Source organism: Phalangium opilio, unplaced genomic scaffold (assembly GCF_054372755.1).
Source record: "Phalangium opilio isolate 3A_F unplaced genomic scaffold, DU_Popi_V2 ptg000082l_1, whole genome shotgun sequence".
In the NCBI taxonomy this organism is placed as follows: Eukaryota; Metazoa; Arthropoda; class Arachnida; order Opiliones; family Phalangiidae; genus Phalangium; species Phalangium opilio.
The window spans coordinates 19,374,142-19,386,574 of record NW_028324189.1 but is presented as its reverse complement, the minus strand read 5'-3'; the positions used below and the strand labels follow the sequence as shown (position 1 = coordinate 19,386,574).

General features: G+C 39.8%; 1 protein-coding gene across 1 annotated transcript; it reads left to right on the top strand.

The window, feature by feature from the left end:
- Positions 1-1,503: 1,503 nt before the first annotated feature.
- On the top strand, positions 1,504-2,476 carry LOC149653633 (3'-5' RNA nuclease TATDN2-like). The gene has a single exon (XM_089847141.1). The coding sequence runs from the start codon at positions 1,612-1,614 to the stop codon at positions 2,326-2,328; it is 717 nt and encodes a 238-aa protein (XP_089703267.1). The 5' UTR covers positions 1,504-1,611; the 3' UTR covers positions 2,329-2,476.
- The last annotated feature ends 9,957 nt before the right edge of the window (positions 2,477-12,433 follow it).

The following is a 12,433-nucleotide window of genomic DNA, read 5'->3' as shown; positions in this document are numbered from 1 at the left end:
TACGAGGACGGACCACTCCGGGAGTGGCAGTTATCCATTGACTTTGCCCAGGAAATGAATGAGCAAGCCAGTGCCAAACAAAAACGCTTCTATGACCGAAACTATTCAGATGGGGAACTAGAAATGGGGCAATTATTATGGAAAGCAGGACATAGCTTATCAAATGCTGCAGCTAAATTCTCGGCTAAGTTTGCTCCAGCTTGGGAGGGTCCCTATAGAGTGGTCGAAAAGATATCCCCAGTTTCCTATGTTATCATGGATTTGGAGTCAGGCGCTTTGGCCGGTACTTGGCACATCAATCAGTTAAAACTGCTGTTGACCTCGGTGGTTCTAGAAACTCAAGAAGCCACAGAGATAGAAATCCCACCGGTAACACAGGAAATGGAGAACGGCATAGACCCAGATGAGGAACAGGGACCTGAGATGGTTGTCACGCAAGATGAAAGGTCGTTTGACGAGGCCAATTCCCGGGAAGGACTGGAGAATGTCTGGGATACGGTACCCGTTAGAGTATATTACTTCCGGCCCCGTCAAGGCCAGGCTGAAGGGATCGGTGATGGGCCACCAACATCGATAGATGTAGACCCGGATATACCCGATCCGAATCATAGCTTTTTGGTAGTACATGACTTAGTTCCCACCCCGACACCACGGCGGGAATATAACCTCCGACGCCGGGTTCGAGATCAGGAACAGGAAGGGGTAGACCTAGCGGTGGCAGGTCCTTCCGGTGAGGGTAGGCGGAAACGTGGTAGTCAAAAGGACCCGGTGCCGGAGATAGACCAGGAGGATGAGGACAATGTGTTAATGGCTCCCTTTCGATATGGGTGGAAAAGGGAAATAGTTTTGAGGAAGGATACCGGAGGTCGAATTGGGGACGTGTATTATTACACACCTGAACCAATAAAAGAAAAATTGCGATCATACAAACAAATTGCGGCTTTTCTCGGTACCCATCGGGACCAAGCCCGCCTATTAGGCATGCGTAACTTCAGCATGAAGCCCCAGCCGTTCGCGTATCCCCCGTTTGAGATCGTCCGACATGCTCTATGGTAACACCAGCCCAGTCGTATTGCGATCGGTTTTTCGTCTGGATTATATTTTCTGCAGACGAAAGTTTAGCATGAACATCGTGAACGAAAAGCGACTGGTAGAAGCTACAGTTTTTCCTCTACTTTTCAGACTATGGCGGATATCACCCGGACTTTTTGGGAGCTATTTGGATCCATGGACATATCGTCTAGTGGGGACGAGGACGAAGAAAGAATAAACGAACAACCTATAATGGACGTGAACCACTCATTGACGGAGGGACCAAACAGTTCCCCATCATTGCACACACTCCCCGAAGATCCGATGGCGGTTGCTATCATAGCTAATCCTCTGGCAAGTCAGATGACTGGCTTAGACCTCTCTACATCAATTGACGCCACAACCCGTATAATGCAAAACAATGCCAGCAGCTCCGCCATGGGTTTACGAGACCCCCCTCCCCCCCGTTACATTGACGTTTTTGGTTCACTCCCCTGCTATGTGTCCCGCACGGTTACGGACATAGCTGGGTTCTCTCTCCATGTTAAAAATCTACCGGAACGGTTCCCAGCCGGTTTCATGGGATGCATTTCCCACTTCGGGGCCATACCAGATGAACTGAACTTAGAATACATGCGTTCCGCTTTTTCTAACCAAGGTGTCTTGGGCGCGGTAGGAGTCCCCCCTCTCTACGCCAACGCATATCTACAAGATAGAAGGATTGAGCAAAATCTCCTTATGGCTTTGGCGTTTTCTAAGGTACGCGCGGTAGGCGCTATTGGATTGGACTTTTCACGCACTATCGATTTATGTCCCCCGGAAACTCAAATCCAAGCCTTCCGGCGCCAACTCCAGTTCGCAAAAGATTATGGATACCCAGTGTTGATACAATGCCGTGACGGACGTCAGGCCTTGGAGGCTCATAAAACATGCTACCGGATCCTAACCGAGATACTTCCTCGAGGACACTCGATTGTCCTCTTGAATTTCTCGGGCGGTTACGAAGCAGCCGAGAAGTTTCTATCCCGTTTTCCCCGGCTGTTCTTGGCTCTATCCCCCGCAATGGAGCCACATTATATGATTCGGTTCCTTCGCGACATACCACTTGATCGCCTATTGGCCCAATCAGGGGCTCCAATGTTCGCAACCACCCGGGAACCGACGACGGCAGTTCCATCCCCCGGATTGGCCTTTGTCGTTATACAACTAATTGCAGATGCAAAAAGTCTACCGGTTGCAGTAGTAGCCTCTATGATCTGGGCCACCTCCCAGGACTTGTTCCGCCACCCGGTATAGGTTGCATAGATTAACCTTCTTTTCTTAGATATTCTTTAGGTTTGTCCCCATAAGCTGATGGGCTACCCATTCCCGGCGTCCTTTCGGACTTTATTATTTTTGTATTCTTGTCGGATGACTAACTGTGTTACCTTTATTATTTTTCCACTTCCCCACACAAAAAAAAACTACACATTTATGATTATTTGTTTTCTTGATCGCCGTTTTGTACCCCTTTCCCAACGTGGACATATCCGCTTAATAAATATGTTTTTCTTTAACTCCTTGCCTGTGGGTCACCCGTGTAGTTGACTTGATTCCCTGGTTCTGGGTGGGGCTTCCCTTCCCATTATTTCGTTTTTCAGAAACTTCCAACGACCTTCCACTGCTGTTGCTCCGTTCACCCGGGGCCGCTGCTTCTTTCTTGCCGAGGGAGAGGATGTAACGGGGAGCCCGTTACTATAGTTCACCACCAGGTGGAGCCACCTAAACTACTATCAGGGTTCCCCGCTAGATGGCCCAGCAAGCTGAACCTTGAACCTGTCGTCTGCTCGACTCCCGGATTAGCTGAGCTCTGGAGGCCGGAGGGGATATATTTGAGACGTAGCCCGGGAATCGGGGCAGTGGGAGGGTTACCGGCATCAAGACTAATTTAATACCTTTTGTTATATAAATTAACTTTATTTGCCTGTTTATATGTTATTTATCGGATTGTAATAGATATATATTAATTTTACTAACGGATTGTAAATATAAATTAACCGGCTTTCTATACAAATAAATAATTAATTAACTGAAACTACGTAGTCGTGTGTTTTCGGGTCTCAGCGATAGCGCGCGATTACACTCTGTATCAAATGATAAATCCATTGCCGACCTTTAAAGCTGTCGGGTGGAGGTTTCCAAGACATTTGAGGCACTCCTTTTAAAGTATTGTACAAGTATGACAAAACGAATAATCCACAGTCGTATGCGTTTTCTTGTTTTGGAAGGGATTCTTCGACGTACTGGATTTCAACCTTAGGATTCGTTTTAAATTGCCAAAATGATATCAATTTAAAATTTTTTACATGAGGCTCGATAACCTCTTGACACGTTCTTGACGGATCAAATATAGAAATAATGCCGTTTTTCCGAATTATTGCTAGGAGCCAATGTTCTGAGTGGTTCATGGTTCTTGGAAGGATCATTAGGATGTCTCTTTCATAAAAATTGGTTTGATTACGCATAATGTGTGTACAAACTTGATCTTCGGTTTCCTTCTGACTCATTAAACGATAAATACATATTGGTATCCACAAAAAATCCCCTTTTCTTCCGAATAAATCCAAGAACTCTTTGCCTGCATAATCCAATGAATTGTCATCATTATATACTTGAGGTTTCAAACACTCATACTCTCTCAAATTCAGGATTTCCTTTGTGCATTTACCGTCGCAAAAGAAATCACTCAAATCAAACTCTTTCGCAATGTCAGCGGCATTTCTTTGTCGTTCTGCGAACCCCATTTGCATATTTGCAAGGGTTTTGCTAACAATCACGTTTTTCCTGGAGGGTTTTGAAGATTTTTCTAAAAAATTTGTTTGGATTAAATTAAATATTCATCTTCGTAGTAATGTGCTTGTAAAAGGTAATTTAATATCTTCACCGTTACGCAGTAAATAATATACGTATAACACTATATACTGTATAATCGGAAGTCACATGAATTTTCGGCCTTTGGGTAGTAAAGAGGCACGTTATATCCCTCCCATTCATTAGGAATTACATCAAGTAAATTATCAGCCAATTCAAAAACGACTTCATAGTCTCTATCCGATACTGAACTTCCTGATTGAAGCGCATTGAACTCTACCATTTCTTTTGATTTTTTCGTGATGCGCACCAACTCGGAAAGATGATTATTAATTTTTGTTTGTGGGGCGCAATATGAATTAGTAATGTCCTTTCTTTAATTTTTTTGGCGACATTTTCTCTTCGAAATTTTTCATAAAGCTCGCTATTCCCAAACAAAAAACGAAAGCTGTCGAATGTTCGGGAATTCATGTAAACAAAATCATTTGAACGACTAGATTTTTGCGAGAGGATTTTAATGGCTTCATGTACTGTTCACCCTCTAATTGCTTTATTCTCTTCTTTAAGTTCGCATAATTCCAAAATTTGATATGTTTCTCCCATTTCCTTGTCAATGGAAGAGTGAAAAGGGCTCCAAGGTGGAAATTTGTCCTCGACTTGGACCATTTTCGCTGCTTTGAACTCTTTCCGGGTTATTTTTTGCAATGGAATTTCAGCGAGTTTTGATATTTTTACTGGCGGTTCTTCGGAACCCATATCAGAAACTTTGACATCGAATTTCTTGGATGTTTCGGATTCCACGTTAGAATTTTCCACAGCCATGTCGGATGTTTCTGATTCCGTATCAGAAACTTAAACATCCGATCTTACATCCTTGCCTGTTTCGGATTCCACAGCCTCGCTGGATGTTTCGGATTCCACATCAGAATTTTCCACAGCATCGCCGGATATTTCGGATTCCACATCAGAATTTTCCACAGCCTCGCCGGATGTTTCGGATTCCACATCAGAATTTTCCACAGCCTCGCCGGATGTTTCGGATTCCACATCAGAATTTTCCACAGCCTCGCCGGATGTTTCTGACTCCACATCAGAAACCTGCTTATCCGTTTTCACGCTAGGGTAGTTGGAAGCTTCGGATTTCGCCTCAGAAAATGGCATATCGATATTAAACTTTGGCATGTCAGATGTTTCCGAATTCGTATCAGATTTTTCAAAGCCAATATCAGCGTTATACAAACCTTTCGGCGCTTTTAATTTGTCTGGAAGAAAATCATCTGTTACGTTACAGCTTGCATTAATAGAATCTGGAGCATCCAAAATACTGTAATCAAGTAATTGAGGATAATAACCTTTCCTACCACGCTTTCCCGTGGTTGTTGCCTTGTACCGATCACTTAGTTTAGAATTCGGATTTCTCAGTGTCGGAGCTGTTCTTTGGCAAGGCATTTGAACAGCTAAAATGTGGAAACACTGATTCTTTCCCCACTTGCACGTTCAAGGTCGCTCAATATCATTGGAATTAACAACGTTTATTCTGTTCTCATGAAAAGGATCCCCCACTTTGTTAACTAGCAAGTGCTGACAAAACTCAACTAGTCCATTTTTCAAACACAATTTCTGCCAAAAACCCAATAGAAGCTGTATGTTCTAGTTTGCCTTCGGTATAGGAGCTTAATTTAGATTTGACCTCTTGGATTATCTCCTTCTCTGAGCGGAAATTCAATTTCAGTTCATAGTTGCAATCTTTAACGTTCTCTTTCACTGTGTGGTCTCCCTCAATATTCTTCTATGCTTTGCTGAACGAGTCCAAAGCAAAATGCTGCAAATGAGTCATTTTTAAAACCGCTTCAGCAAAATCAAGTTCTTTTCCTTTAGTACTTAATTTTAATACACTACGGAACGATTCGCTTAAATTATTTGTTGGAGGTTTTGATTGAAACGCAGGAAAACGTTTGAATTGCGCCGCAATCGCATTATTTTTCAGGTCTTCTCCCAAAACCGTATCGGCGTATGTTAAAAAGGCTGCGACCATTTGCTACGATATTTCTCGTACTATTCTTCAAACTGTTCCTCGTTTTCACGTTGTAAAAGGGCACCCAAATGAAGCCGATATCCTTTAAGGTCTGAAGTAGTACCACCATTTCTACGCAACCAATATTTTACATCGTTTTGATGTGGTTGTGACAAAACAATAAATTATCGGATGCCTGTAAAAATACTTCATAGATGATGGCCGGCGCGAGGTAGGGAGAAGTGAACTTCGTGTAAAGTAATATATTTCTGCTTTCTGCGAACACGTTTGCTCCAATTTGGCAACTGCGAACGCGGTGACAGACAGACACACACACGTCCAGTGTAATACCTCTCCGTGGCATCAACGTCACGGAGAGGCAAAAATAGAAGTCAGGCTATCAAAACTTTAAATCAACTCTTAATTATTTCACCAGAATTCTGATGTCACAAATTCACATGTTAGATTGGTAAGTTGAGCCCAACCATTCTTACAAGCCAAAATTGAAGTGACTCGTTGTCTTAAGGAATTGTTCATCGATTTGCTTGGTACTCTCTTTAAAAATGGCTGTTGCCTTTTGATGTTCACGTCCGTCGCGTATTTCCTGTCAAAGTTGTCAAGAAAGTGAATAGACACTCTCTTAAAGAAACATAGATCTTATTTTAAATAAAATGAAACAACAAAGTCCAGGGTTGGCACGCTGGTATCTCCCCCAAAAAATAAACAAAAAACATAAAAAATTAATATCAATCCGGTTTTATCCACCTGGATTAAACCGGTTTAAACCACGATGAAAAATCCAGTGGATTTTTAAAAAAATATAATAATAGAGTACAGCGCAGGCACCATAAAGTGAGATGGAAGGAAACGTTTGACCCACATGTCTTTACCTCTTTATTTCATTGAAATGGTCGATTCCCATACATTGTGGGTTAGTTTAACGCGCCCTCCTCCCACTGCCCCACCCGAAACTCGTGAGACTGGGTTGAATTTTTCGCAACGCTAAATTGTTGGGTCGGACCGCGCGTTTAGAAAAATCTTTATCAGAGCCTGCCCTATTGAAGATCACAAAAAGCCTACCCGGGCCCGACCCTGCCCTATTGAAGATAATAAAAATGGCTACCCGGGTAGACTGTATGATAACTCTACCCGACCCGACCTGCAAAACATTTTCAGTAATTTTCTCACCCAACCCGACCTAGGATTTTCCGACCCGATATGGGTCGGGTTGGACAGAAAAATCCCGATTAAATCAGGGTCCCTACTCATCTCTAAGGGAAATGTCTATAGTTTTATCATTTTTTCTGTACAATAAAAATGATTCGGCCTAGCAGAAGACATCTAGCGCACTAAATGTAAAAAAGAAGTGCTAAAATTAAGCACTAGAGAGTAGTTTAAAAAAAGCCAGATAAATCCTATAAAATTCGGTTTAAACCAGCAAAAAACCATACCAGTGGCTTTTTCAAGAAAAATCCGGATTTTTGCCAACCCCGTATCAAACCGTTCTATTTTAAGGGAAGAGGAAATGAATGGAAAAAGGATATTTTAGTTTATGTGTAAATTACGATTGTAATTTACACGGTAATTTAACAGGGTAACTGTAATCTACGATTTTCTTGGGTAAATTACGAAAACGGTAATTACCCTGGTCATACAGTGGTAATTTACCACCAAATTCTCATTTATTTCTCTTGCAACAGGGTCTAAAAGATCCATCTTCTCAAAAAGGGGATCCATCTTCTCAAAATGGGTAAGAAGAAGAAAGTGGATATTGCTATTCAAAAGTATTTTGAGCTGCAAACATCAAAACTCGGTGTGTAAAATACTGTTCTATCAAAAGTATAGCTGTGTTCAAGTGATTTTTTCATTGTGTAGCTTATAAACGATCAATATAATTAATTTTTGAATTTTTCGTAAATTACCAAGAACGGTAATTTACGCGGTAAATTACGGCGTAATTTTCCATTTTCCAAAATTACCCTTATTTTCGAACCCTAGTTATGAGGCAAATGAATTTTCTATAATTACAAGTTGGATTTTTCTTTTTAAAGATGGCAGCACGAGACGTGCTATAATATTACCAATTCGTAATATATTTAAATATTAATGTAAAGAATCTACACGTTTGTCACTGCGTTACTGAAAATCAAGCTGCTTTCTTTCGCGATTCCACAAATTCCTCATCTTATTTCAAGTTTCTGATTAATGTTGTGTCACTATCCCTTTAAATTAACATAAAGTTAACAGTTCATATTTCTGAAGGATAAAATTTGTTCTAAGGTTTATTGTAGCCTGCTTTGACTAGTTCGTTAGCGACCCCTAGCGATGAGTAATACAAAACAATTTGACCTGCAATGTTTAAAAATGTCAAATACGTAACAAGTGTGACGAAGTAGCGTGTTAGATCGTGTTCCACTGACGAAACGTTCTCCGCCAAAACTCTAGTAGGTGAAATCTTCTAAACCTGCAGAGAGCACTCTAGTTTTCTTGGCAAGGCCTATTTAAAATGGATGGTCGAGCTTTGCTTGGAATTCAGAGTGAAAATGGTCGAGAATACATTTCAGGCAACATAAAAATCGTTTAAGGGGGTAAGCCTAGGGTTTTGAAGTAATAAAGGCAAATTTTCTTGAACTAAGTACAAGATAACTAAATAAGATAGAACATCGCGGTTTGTTTTAAAAATACATTTAATGTCTATTGTAGCGATTGATATAGTTTTGAAAATATTTTAAGTATTATTACTATTCGTTAATTTTAATTTAAAATAAAGAACTCCCTGAACTGAAATCTCCAGTTCTAAACTCTCGAATTGCAAAATTCCAATTGTCAGCGGTCCGTACCGAGGCTTTATAGCGAATGATTTGCTTTGGTGGCTCTAGCTTAAATAGATTTAAATTAAATGCGAAATTTGTAATCCGAAGCCAGCTTTTCAGGTTTTCTAAAGATGGCACCACTATGTATGAGTTGGCTTTTGATATGAACCTTATCTCAACCCTGGCTGAGTTCTAGGCCTTCCTGTCAATCATTCGTCCACTCCCTTGTATAACCCCATGCTCCCCAAATTTTACCGTCATATTATCTTTCTCTACACCGTCCTTCCATTGATTGGGGGGGGGGTGGGGGAGATTTTTTTTGAATAGGCTATTCTTGTGAATATAGAGCTTTTACCTTGTGTATCCTTTCTCGAAGGTGGGTGAATTTTGTAGCTATTCATATATGGTTTGATAGATACCAACTATTTCTCAAACCCCCATCTTCTTTGTCCTGTTAGGGATTAACCTTCCCTGCTTTTTCTAGGAAGGGTTCGACAGTTTTACCCTTCATTATTTTGGTTCCATAGAAATAGTTTCGCCTGCATTAGCAGCTTAGACTGTCCCCATGAAGTTTATTTAGACATGACATTTTTCGCACCTCCCACAAACCCCCTTCTCTTTTTCGAGCCATGTTTTTCGATTAGGCAAAACAAAAATGAAAAGTTCTGCCTCGTACTTCAAATCGCTAGACTTCCCCTTAAGTATCTTTTTAAGTCTGGCAAACGTATATTTAAGTCTCTAAGGTACTGGACAAAGAAGATGTTGTGGGAAAAAATGTTATGTTATTTCTATTGGAAATATTGAGTAAAAAGGGCTGGTTAATTTTAAGCAAATGAAAACCACCCTTAGCAACTTAATTTAAAAAAAAATTAAACTATTATGTGGATAACTTTGAAATTTTAACCACATATTGATGACCCGAATTGTAGTTCTGTGGAAAAGAGTTACATCCAAACAAAACAACCTTCCTTATACATTAAAGTCAGTATGAAGTCCTATCTAAGAGAGCTACCGCTCTCATAGGATTTCAAAGATTAGCTGTGGAAAATTAGCTATACCACATTTACATATGGCCATTCTTAGCGAGCGTTTATACCGTATTGTAAGAATACAATTTCGGATTTTCTGTGGTGTCCCACAGGTTTTCAAAACTGTAAGTTCAATATTTTATGGGAAATTGTATATAATATTCAAGAATATGTATTGATCATGAATAGCATAAATCGGCAACCTAACACCTATTTGATTTATGGTTTGATAGATCAGGTAAGGTTATATATAATTTTATGTTAGGCTAGGTTGCCTTTGCTTTAATCTTAATCAATGCACGCCTAAACCTCCTAAAGGAAATTTGCATAAGCTGATTGGAAGTATGATTTTACTGACAGCCTGCTAAATAGATTAAAGCACATTTCACTTAGGGCTATAACACAAGTCACATTCCCAACACAATTGAAATTAAGACTGAAATGACATAGATTATAAAAAACGTTCTTGGTCTGGACTCATAGCTCTCCGCGCTCACCTCAATTAGGTGAGCCTGAGCGCGAATTGAGCGAGCCTCTTCAAAATAATTGATAAGCTCACGAGCCCGAGCCAAGCCTGAAAGTTTATGAAAAGGATTTCTGAGCTTGCACCTGGGCTCACAATACGTCACAAACAATGTGAGCCTTGAGCTGAGCCCAGGTTTAACAGTAAAATTAACGAGAGCTTGCGCTGAGCCCTCTTACAATTTTTTTGGCCTTCTTGAGCTCGAGCGAGGCCAATTAAAAAGTATGAGACCGCTCATTTTGAAAGGGCGCTCACAGTTTTGAGACTGCGCTCAGATTGGCTCAGCGCCCCATTCAGTGCCAACAGAAACTAGTGTAACTCATTGGTAGATAAAATTTTTCAAGTTTTCTTAATACAAAAGTAGTAAAAGTCATTTGGATAGTAAATAATATTGTATTTTTGCAGTTATCGCGTGAAAATAGCAGCAAATTTTTTTATTTTAACATCTATACTGATTGGAAGAAATATTGTCCGGAAATATGAGACCAAGCTCGATCTTGAGCTTACTAAACTGAATGAGGCTGAGCTTGAGGTGAGCCTTAAAATTCTATCGATTTTGAGCTCGAGATGAGCCCGCGAAAGATATTAGAGAGAGAGCTTGAGCTCGAGCTGAGCCCATCAAAATTATGTGAATGAACCCGAACCCGAGGTGAGCTCATTTATAAAAACCAACTAAGCTTGAGCTCACTTTGAGCTCTAAGGAAACATTGTTTCAATTTTGAGCTTGAGATGAGCTCGTTGATCCCTCAACACACTCCCTACAAAAAAATTAATTTCAGAACAAAATGTTTCGGAAAATCGAATGGTTTTTGAAAAAGCGAAAACATGTAATTTTTTCAAATAATTTAGATGGAAGATAATTATCATTAAAATCAGTTGATGGATTTAAATAGTGATTAAGGATGCAATTAATCAAAATAATAACAGAAAAGTTTAAATATCTGATTTTTCAGTCAATTGATAAACTTCACTCATGTTGTTTGTTTCTTCGTTCTTGGTCCAACCCAAGACGTATTTTATAATCCTCTATGGTATAACCTGAAATAGGGATAACACGGTAACCTAGCTATGAATAAAACTTTGGATAACGCTGGAATAGTTCATTATTTTAATTTAAACGCCTAGAGTTGCTTATCAGCAAACACCAATAGTTGCATATTCACTTAAATAGATGATATTCTTCTCTACTTAACTATATATTTATAGTTATTTTTTCAGGGATTGGCCACAACGATCGCTTTTATGATCACCTATGATTCAGTCCTATACCTGGTTATTGTATTATATTTGCATGAGGGCATTTTGACGCCCTACCGAAGAACGTCTTTCTTAAATACCTTGTAAACATTCAAGAATTATCTTTAATATATTACCGATTATTGGTGACGTTGGTCAAATGCTTCGGAAAATAAGAGCGCACTCCCGCTTTTAAGAAAAATGTTTACTGACCTTTTTATCCGAAGATTAAAATTGTAGGGAAATGAGTCAACGCTCGAAATATTTTTCTAATCTTGCAAAAATAATGGTCGAGTGTAGAATAATAAATTTTGCGCGGTAAAATGTGCACAGTTAGACGCGGAGTAATTCTAAGGCTCAAGATTAACCAAAACATCTCCCCCTTTTCCAGAGGAGATTAAAACGTTGATTGGGTTCGTGCAATAAAATTCCAATTACTTTCCTTTATAATTAGAAGACTGAATATATTAAGTTGACCGTTTCACTAATGTTTTTATAGAGTTTGAGCTGCTACAAAGCAATATCGAAACTACCCAAAATGTAGTGTTTCAATGTGAATTTTGCGGTGGCTTTCAATTCGCTCATATACTATCTATATAAACTAGTTTGATATCACTGACTAAAATATAAATATCTCACCGTTTTCCAGAGGAGATTAAATCGTTGATTGGGTTCACTTTCATAACTGTCTCTTGTAACTAAAAGCCTGAAGATAAAACCTTGACCGTTTCACTAATGTTTTTAGAGAGCTATAAAAATACTTGGTGTTTCTGAGAACTATGCGTACCTTATAACCGTAGATTCCTTGCAAAATTGGAGTCGAAATTTCCAGAGCCGTTTTGGTCTAAACTAGGGATGAACCGGTGCCGATACCATACTCGGGGTTTCCCGATAGTATAGGATCGGTTCGTTTATTATGATACTAAACCGATACTCG

Excerpts from the sequence above, each read along its gene's own strand:
- LOC149653633 (XM_089847141.1), top strand. The coding sequence starts at position 1,612 with ATGGGATGCATTTCCCACTTCGGGGCCATACCAGATGAACTGAACTTA.